General features: G+C 34.5%; 1 protein-coding gene across 1 annotated transcript in view; it reads left to right on the top strand.

Moving 5' to 3' along the window:
- The window catches only part of LOC143039914 (phospholipase A2-like), a 118,386-nt gene extending 111,943 nt beyond the window's left edge, over nt 1-6,443 (top strand). Inside the window, exons 5-6 of the mRNA XM_076210279.1 lie at nt 2,675-2,827; nt 5,705-6,443. Of these exons, the coding sequence (XP_076066394.1) occupies nt 2,675-2,827; nt 5,705-5,792 (241 nt within the window). The 3' untranslated portion in view covers nt 5,793-6,443. The remainder of the gene's footprint in view (nt 1-2,674; nt 2,828-5,704) is intronic.
- The last annotated feature ends 3,557 nt before the right edge of the window (nt 6,444-10,000 follow it).

Genomic DNA, 10,000 nt, shown 5'->3' with positions numbered 1-10,000 from the left:
ACTTCCCATATAGCTTCGTGTCTATGAAAGTCCATTGAGCTACATAGCTCTGTGGTACAGAGTGCGAGAATAGAAAAATGTGTCCCATTTTACATTAGAGCTAAAATCCAAAGCCATTATCGATTCCCAGGTAGACTAATGAGCGCTATTGGGCCTAATGGGCGCGTATGACGTAATCTGCCTCGGTGGGCTGAAGCGAGTGTCGATGAAAACCATCCATAGCGAGAAATGAATGTTGTTTTATTGTCTCACACAAGGCCAGACTGTTTTATTCAGTTTAGAGACTGGTCTTGGAGTAAAGATTTTAGAATAAATGCACACATGTATATTATTAGCATCCGTGCGCATAAATAGTGTGTGTGTGTGTGTGTGTGTGTGTGTGTGTGTGTGTGTGTGTGTGTGTGTGTGTGTGTGTGTGTGTGTGTGTGTGTGTGTGTGTGATTCACCATGGTCTTTGGATGACGTGTTGGACTCGTGATCGACAGCTATTTCCCTTTCGGAAAAGAGCCCAGAGCTCGTATATGACCGATCTATAGGTAATCGTGTGTGTGTGTGTGTGTGTGTGTGTGTGTGTGTGTGTGTGTGTGTGTGTGTGTGTGTGTGTGTGTGTGTGTGTGTGTGTGTGCGAGCGTGTGTGTGTGTTTACGTGTTTATATGTGTGTGTATATGCGTGTAATTCATATACAATATTCACAAGAATATTCACACCCACATATAAAATGTATGACTACGGGGAAATGTGTGCATGTGTGCATTACGTTTCTGTGGACATGTGTAAAGGGTTATATAAAACGTGGTTTCATAAGTAATTGTATGAATAAATGCGGATGCTAACAGATACATTTTGTAACACTTTAATAATATTTCTTTGCTTACATCCGTAAAATTTTGCAAGCATATATATATATATATATATATATATATATATACATAATATGTATATATATATATATATATATATATATATATATATTCCTAATTATTTTATGTGTTTGTGCGTATTTATTTGGGTCTACAGGTATGCATATACAGTTGTCTATGTTTTTAGGTGAAGTACCTAGATCTGTGCGTTCGAGTTCTGGTGAAACTGCATAACACGATCGCCTGTCTGCGTTCGATTTTGATGATATTACTTCGTCACAAGTTCGGAAAGCGAGTTCGACTCGATGTGGGGTATGACAGTTTTCATCCCGACTCTGAACCGTGGAACGGTTCTGATTGATATTCCTAATTGCTTTGTCTGGTCGTTGATTAGTTTATGGGTTCGTAGCGCCATAAAACTACCTGTTTACTGGCCCCGGCCATTTGCATTTTGCAAATGAAAATGGAACATTTTAAAAACCGTTTCTTTTTTCCAAACTGCTCGCTGGTCGCGTACGTTCTGCAACTGGACTATTTGTAAAACGCATGTCATGTGAAATTGCTTTTCTTATAAATCAAATGAGATGGAAATGTGAGTCTCAGTTTAAGGAAAATGCAAGTCATTCTTACATCAAAGCATTTGAATTTTACTTTAATTTTCTCGTTGCCTGGTATTTTTCATGTTACTTAAAGACGCAGGATATTTGAGATTAGTTGAAAAAAAAATACAAATGCCTCTGATCGTGTTTTTGTCAAGCATATTTTCAAAGGAAAGGCGACTACATTATAATCAGTTCATTTGAAAAAAAAAAAAAATCATTACTAATCTTCCTGTACGACTTATTGGCAGTCTCATTATTTTTTCATTGTTTTATATTTCTACCTCTTGTGTCAAAATGCAACGGTTTTTTTCTTTGCTATAAAACATTTGACACCGAGGGAGCGCCATAAACATGAATGAAATAATGTGACAACAGGCGATATGTGATGGGAATGAGGGGTAGACCAAGACTATTTTTATTTGATACTACAGAAACTATCGGTAATTACTAGTTACTTTCCCATTATCTATATATTATATCAGGATTCATTTAGAATTTTATATCATCTTTACCATTAAAACGAAAACAGTAAGAACGCAAAACAATTTGCAATTTTCCTATGCATACAAAATCTCATTTAGTTCAAGTAGATAGTACGCGCTTTGTTCCGACATGTAAATATACTGTCGTGCAATTTCTTGTCTTATATTGTATAGCTTCCTGTGTAATGCATATTGACCTGAACTCAATGACAGCTTGTGGATACAAACTATCTAATGGAGGGGGATATCAGAATTAGATAAACTTAAAATAAATTATATTCAGATATTGTCTATTTCTTTCTTTTCGTGAACACGTATTATGTAATTTACGTATGTATATTGGGTATGAATACATCTGTGTAACTGCATAAGCGTACCGTACACACAGACACACACACACACACACACACACACACACACACACACACACACACACACACACACACACACACACACACACACACACACACACACACACACACACACACACACACACACACACACACACACACACACACACACACACACACACGCACACACACACACACACACACACACACACACACACACACACACACACACACACACACACACACACACACACACACACACACACACACACACACACACACACACACACACACACAGCTTCTTGAGTATACACTCAGATTAGGTAAGGATGATATTATATGTTGCTGAAAACCTGTCCAATGACTGACTCTTTTTCAGGAGTCACTGTGACTGCAGCGACTCCTTCAGGAAGTGTCTTCGGGGCATTGGGAGTCCCGAAGCTCGCGAGGTAGGGGGCGCCTACTTCTCCACGGGTCTGGTGCAATGCTTCAAGGTGGCCAAACCCATCGTCGGATGCGCCGAGTGGGCAGGGTGAGCATCTTTGTGATTTTTGTCTTGTCTTTGTACACAAGAAGAGTTTATGGACTGGATTGTATTTTTTTGTATGTTTTACTTATTCTTTACCCCTTTCTAGTGATCTCATCTTCTTGATGTTTCTTTTGTGACGCATTGTATCCTGTTATCGAAAAAAAGTCTCGTTTTTTTTTTTGTCAGTTGTTAGGTATGTGTTTTATTTCAAGCAATAAACTGGGTTATAAAACAATATTTAGTGACAAACATTTTGTAAGTTGTTAGGTATGTGTTTTGTCTGAAGTAAAAAAATGGATAATGAAGTAATATCTACTAATCTAGAGTTATAGAAATTTGAAATCTATTTGATTATAGTCAATGAGAAATATCTAGCTGGTAAGCTTTTCACCCCTGTTTAAGAACGTAATGAGGCATACTTCAGAAACATCTTATGTGATACTTCTTTCACTTACAGTAAAAGGAAAAAAAAAAAAAAAAAGAAAAAAAAAAATATATATATATATATATATATATATATATATATATATATATATATATATATATATATATATATATATATATATATATCGTAAGAGTTGCCCAGCGCTTCCATGGTGCAGGTGATAATGCTCGGTGATTTATTTTCTTCTTCATCATTTCAGCCGGACGTAGTTGCTGTCTTAAATCGACGGTAGAGACAGCGTAGAGACGTGTCTAATGGGGGGAGGGCGTTATTGAATACATCTCGAGGAAAGAAAATAAATTTTAATTTGTTTTGATGCATAGATAGAGCACACAGCTTGGCGTCACACGGGCGATCGAGGAGGGTGTGTGATGTCTTCTTACATCAGACGTGGTGACGTCACGAGTTATGGACAAGTGGTGTTTGGGAATCGAATCCTGTGATTAACCTAAAAAGTAATTACGTTATGGGTCCCTTTCACAACCGTGTAGATAGGAGAGGGTATCCTAACACCCCCCCCCACACACACACGCACCCCCCCCACACACATATACATGTATATGGAGTCTAAATTAAGTAATCAAATTTTATTTTTACATTGAATAAAAAAAAAATTCAGACGCAACAAAACTACAGGCCTCAATCTTAAGGAAATATTACAAACACACAGAAAAGATAACATCCAAAATCACTTGGTTAATGTAAGTCTAGTGACAGCTTCCATAGGTTTAGACGTAAACTAGCCTTCTAGAACACAGTTATCTCAAACTACAACAAAATAAATTATCTAGATTTAGCATAGTTTATTTTTTGGGAAAACTTTTTGATATTATCCTAAGTGAGGGATTCTTAGCTAAAACCGCTTCTTACGGAATAAAAACTAGCCTGTTAAATGGAGTTAACAATTTCTTGAACAATAGTAAACAATAAATATTTCAAAATTACAAACTATTTTTTCTGGAGAGATGCTATAAGAGTGTGTTTGGCTATATACCATTTTGCACAAAGTCGGTAGAAAAACAGATATATGTCAGTAAGTCGGTGATTGTCAAAAATAGAAATTGAAAGGGTGATAGATGGGAATGGAATGGGCGGGAGTAAACATGGCTACCTCCCCTGTAAGGGGGAAAAACCAGATATATTGATAGATAGAAAACGGGGAATGTAAAAAATGGACTAAGATGAAAAAAGAAAATTGGTGGAGAAACCTGTACACTAAGAAACTTCGGAGCATCTATTGAGTGTGCGGAAACATTATTAACCACTGGCTGAGTCTTTGCAGAGAAAAGTTATTTTACGCATCGACAAAATTCATTAGAAAGCGGGCCTTTGCAAAAGACTAAATAGCATTTCTATATGATGAATATATAATAATCAATAAATATATCTATGGATATAATGATATTGTATGCAAGTGTAGGTAGATTATGATTCCTTATTATTTTACTCTACCCTCATCATTTACTCTTATAGAAATGAGTTAGTTTTGCACACACACACGCACACACACACACACACACACACACACACACACACACACACACACACACACACACACACACACACACACACACGCGCGCGCGCACGCACGCACACACACACACACACACTCACACACTCACACACTCACACACACACACACACACACACACACACACACACACACACACACACACACACACACACACACACACACACACACACACACACACATATATATATATGTATATATATATGTATATATGTATATATATATATATATATATATAAATATATGTATATAAATATGTATATATATATGTATATAGATATGTATATATATATGTATGTATATATATGTATGAATATGTATATATATGTATATATATATATATACATATATATGTGTGTGTGTGTATGTGTGTGCGTATATACATGTGCATATACATGCTGCTGATAAAACGTGGAAATAATAGAAATAATACCAAGTTTTCGCCTCAGTGTATTTTTTTTTAGCATATTTGACATTCACATGTTGTGTAGGTTTTGCACATACATGACATAAGTACCGCTATAGGACATGTCATCTAATGAACTTTAGCGACGCAACACTACTTAATTAGCGTCTATTATTTGTAGTTGAAAAATGCTGATCTTCTTTCAAGTTTAATTACGTCTCTCTTGAAGCAGAGAGGGAAAATAACTGCAGAAAATGAATTATTAAACTACAGTGCTTGTAATGGCAGCGGAATAAGATCTTGCCCGGTGACTTTTACGTTCTAGAACTGATTTCTGTTTTTTCAAAACACATTCTATTGTTCTTCTTCGTTAGAATTTTTCCTCTGTACCGATTCTTTGTCCAAAACTCTTGTCTATTTTTATTCTTTTTTATCTTTAACCGTTGAACTGTCTCACCAGATAAAAATTGAACTCTCTTTTTCTATTTTTTTTTCCAGGTACCTGTCACAGGCGTGTCAGAAATACCTCTTCAACGCAAACGGAGATCCCCGATGGCAAATTTTCGACCTTGAAGTCTTCGAGTAAACACTCTCCTTCGACCCTTGCCGTCGCTCGCAGCATTTCCTGTACTCCTTTTCTCACTTCCCGTACCATCCACCACTTTCATGTCCTTCTCTCTCTCTCTTCCACTTCTTCTGCCTCTTTCCCCTTGGCCCTGACAGCTGTAACACGACTTCGAACGCCTTCGAAGTCTCAACTTCAAGATTTACTTCCTGATGACGCTCCGACTCATTTAGATGTGTTCTAAGGTCATCCTGGGTCACGCTGGGTCCCTTTGCTGATGGCAATTGTAATGATGAAGGTGATGATGATGATGGTGATGATGATGATGATGATGATGACGACGATGATGATGATGATGATGATGATGATGATGATGATGATGATGATGATGATGATGATGATGATGATGATGACGATGATGATGACGATGATGATGGTGATGATGATGATGATGATGATGATGATGATGATGATGATGATGATGATGATGATGATGATGATGATGATGATGATGATGATGATGATGATGATGATGAACTATGGTTGTTATCACAAATGCAGGCAAACTAACTTTGATAATCATTACTCCTCTTCTCTCTCTCTCTCTCTCTCTCTCTCTCTCTCTCTCTCTCTCTCTCTCTCTCTCTCTCTCTCTCTCTCTTTCTCTCTCTCCCTCTCCTATTTCAAAATATCTATTTCAAACCATTTATTCATTTCATAATTAAACAAGGTTAATCAGATATAAGTTGACAAAATCACATTTCACTTTTCATCTGGAGTGATAGTAACAAAATAAGGTATAGCCTCCATTTGATAAAGATTGAATAAACAGAAATATTAACACGATAATATAACATTCATGTGAATTAAATTCTTAGTGTTTCTCAATATCTGCCAGCAACTGTCTCCATTACGATTGGCTTTTCTGTTCGCGTGTTGCCAAGAGTACGATAATTTGTAAACCTTGATCTTACTAATTTTCTATACATGATAATAGTTTTTATTACATATAATGCTGCTGTAATTATCATACAAACATGATGGTAATGTATTCTTTAATGTAAAACAATAATGTAGATATGATACAAGAATTTCATCATAGTAGTATTTGTACACCCTTGAGATATTTTCTTGTTGAATTTCTTGGTACTAATAACCAACATTTCTGATTTATTTTCTCTTTTCTGTTTTTCACGTGATTTGGTAAAATAAAACATATCTTTCGAGGTGGAAACTTTTAACCTTCATAGTATTATATAATACCGTAATAATTTTATCTTACAGTATGTGAAAGACATTTGCATACAACCCATGTTATTTATAAGACTGTATTGCTACTACACTGTTGTTTGGCTTATCAGCCATATACGTAAATGTTTAAAAACAAAATATCATTAATGTTGAAACGAAACTTCATAGACATTCGTTTAGAAGACTAAATAGAAAATTGTATGACGTTAGCATCTGGGCCGACCTTGTTAGAAATTCTAGTAATCTAGATGATGCTGGTCTGGAGTAATATTTTTTATAAGATTTAGTATAGATATTTTTAGTGAGAATAAAGGTTTGGTCACACATTTATGTTTCATTTGCATACTGACTAATTATGAATACAATTTTTTCCTTTGCGTTGTCTATATTCATTCACATATTTTAGTAGTGGCGATGGTGGTGGTGATGATGATGATAATGATATACATTACTCGCGTATATATGTATATATATATATATATATATATATATATATATATATATATATATATATATATATATATATACAACAAATCACTAAGCACACGTGATACCAATACTTGCAGAAACCACTCGGAAAATAAAATAATTGAATAACGAACTTTTTCGTTTATTCAAGACACCTTCAGGTTACAAAGAATGTATCCTAATAAAGTCTTGAACAGACGAAAACGTTCGGTATTAAATTATTTTATTTTCCAAGTGGTTTCTGCAAGTATATATATATATATATATATATATATATATATATATATATATATATATATATATATATATATATATATATATATATATATATATATATATATATACGAATAAACAAGATAAAATTACTAGGGACAGAACAAGAGGAAAGCAAAAGAAATGCAGTTCATTGGAAGATGACGAACAAAAGATAAGCTAAGAAAAAAACAGACACATAAAATGGGAAAACTACTGGAAAAATAATTGAAAGCGAGGAAAGAGGAAACAGGAAGAAGGAGAAAGAATCAGGAAGAGGAAGAGGAAGGAAGAGGACGAGGAGAGCAAGGGGACGCGCGAAGTCGGGGTAACTTAGAGGTGAAAGAAAACGGGAGAAATTCTAGAGGTGAAATAAGGTGGAAGGAAAGAGAGAGAGCGAGAGAATATGCAAAGAGACTGAGGGGTTGAAAGAAGTGACAGACGAGGAAGAGAAGGCAGAACGGAGCTGGGAGGAGGAAAATAGAGGAAAGAGTTGGAGAGAAAAGATAAATGGAGAGATAAGAGAATCAGTGAATGGCCAGGAACTAAAGGAAAACTGGTAACAGATTGATAAGGAGTCAAAAAAAGCAAAATAAGTTACAAAAGAGTTTAGTGAAAGAGAAATGGTCGAGAGTCAGGGATGGTCACAGCAAAGTAGGGGAAGGGGGAGGGAAAGGAAAATATAAAAATAAATAAATATAAAACAAATAAATAAGAAAATAACTAAATAAAGAAATAAATATACAAATAGATGAATACATTAACTGATAACCGATCAAACGAAAATATGAAACTTAGAATAGACATATAAATAAATAGATAAATATGTAAGTAAGTAAAAGATAGCTATATACATATTCTAACAAGACAAGTATATCAAGTGATATACAAATACTATAAAACAAGTGAGCTATACGCAGTTAGATAAATAGATAAATGAACATAAAATAACAAGTAAATCATTATATAGATAGGTGTATAATAGATAAATAGATAAATGATGTAAGTAATAAACACATAGAAAAATAAAATATAATGAAAATAAATAGACAAATATTTGATGAACAGACTTATGAATAATTGAAAGGATGAATATTTAAATGAAAACATAACTAAGCAAAGGTATGATTAAATTAATAAAGAATTAGGTAAAGACTTGAATAAGTAAATAAGTGAATTATTAATAAGTAGATAAATAGATAAACAAATAAATGAATAAACAAATGAATAAATTAACTAATAAATAGAAATAATGAATAAATGAGTCCATATATAACTGAATAATTAATGTACAGAGAAATGAATAGGCAAATTAATAGGTAAATAAATAGATGAATGAAAACGATAAAGTAGGCATGCATCCAACACACACATACATACATACGTGCACACACACACACACACACACACACACACACACACACACACACACACACACACACACACACACACACACACACACACACACACACACACACACACATTTGCACACATAGTATATATAATTAATAACGAAAATCGGGTGAAACAGATTCTGGTTACATGACCCTCGTAGCAATCGTTGTGGGGATTAATTAAACTAATATCTGCTCCTAGATAATTAGGAAACAATTTCTTAGGACTTAGGGATATCGCTAAATGATGACTAAAATCGTCTAGATAATTACTAGGAAATATGTATTTTTTTCTATAGACAATGAATGGGAAAGTTGAGTAATTTCTTATGAATAAAACATCAAGAAAAGGAGGCTTATCATGTGTTTCTAAATCAACTTTGATATTACGAACAGCATTGTTTAGGATATCAAGAACAACACTAGAAGATTCCAAAGGTTGAATTATATATTATATGCATTTTGATATATTGAAATATGTACACTGAAATACATTACATATATTCTTGGTTTTTCTATTTCTTGTCATGTTTTGATACGTTAAGATTTATCCATTGTCATCTTTTACAAATGCATCGAAGGCATGATTTGAATTGTGATGGTGTTGCATTTGCTCTGATGTGGGTTTGAATTCCGCACTCCTCTCGGATTCCCAGAGGTGAATGTTACCTGCCTTGATAGTCCAAGTACATAGGGTGAAGGTAACTTTGGCCGTAGCGACTCAGCGCCTCCTGGAGTAGGCCCCTCGTATACTTTCTATCAGCTTTAATATGATATCAATATTTAGCACTGTGCTCATTCCAGAATCTTATTAATAAGCTGAATGTAGGTAATGGAAGAACAAAGCATAGGAATGTAACTAGG

Source organism: Oratosquilla oratoria, chromosome 2 (genome assembly GCF_046742065.1).
Source record: "Oratosquilla oratoria isolate Oo_2021 chromosome 2, ASM4674206v1, whole genome shotgun sequence".
Taxonomy (NCBI): domain Eukaryota; kingdom Metazoa; phylum Arthropoda; class Malacostraca; order Stomatopoda; family Squillidae; genus Oratosquilla; species Oratosquilla oratoria.
The sequence above is the reverse complement of the archived record's forward strand: the minus strand, read 5'-3'. Positions and strand labels throughout refer to the sequence as shown.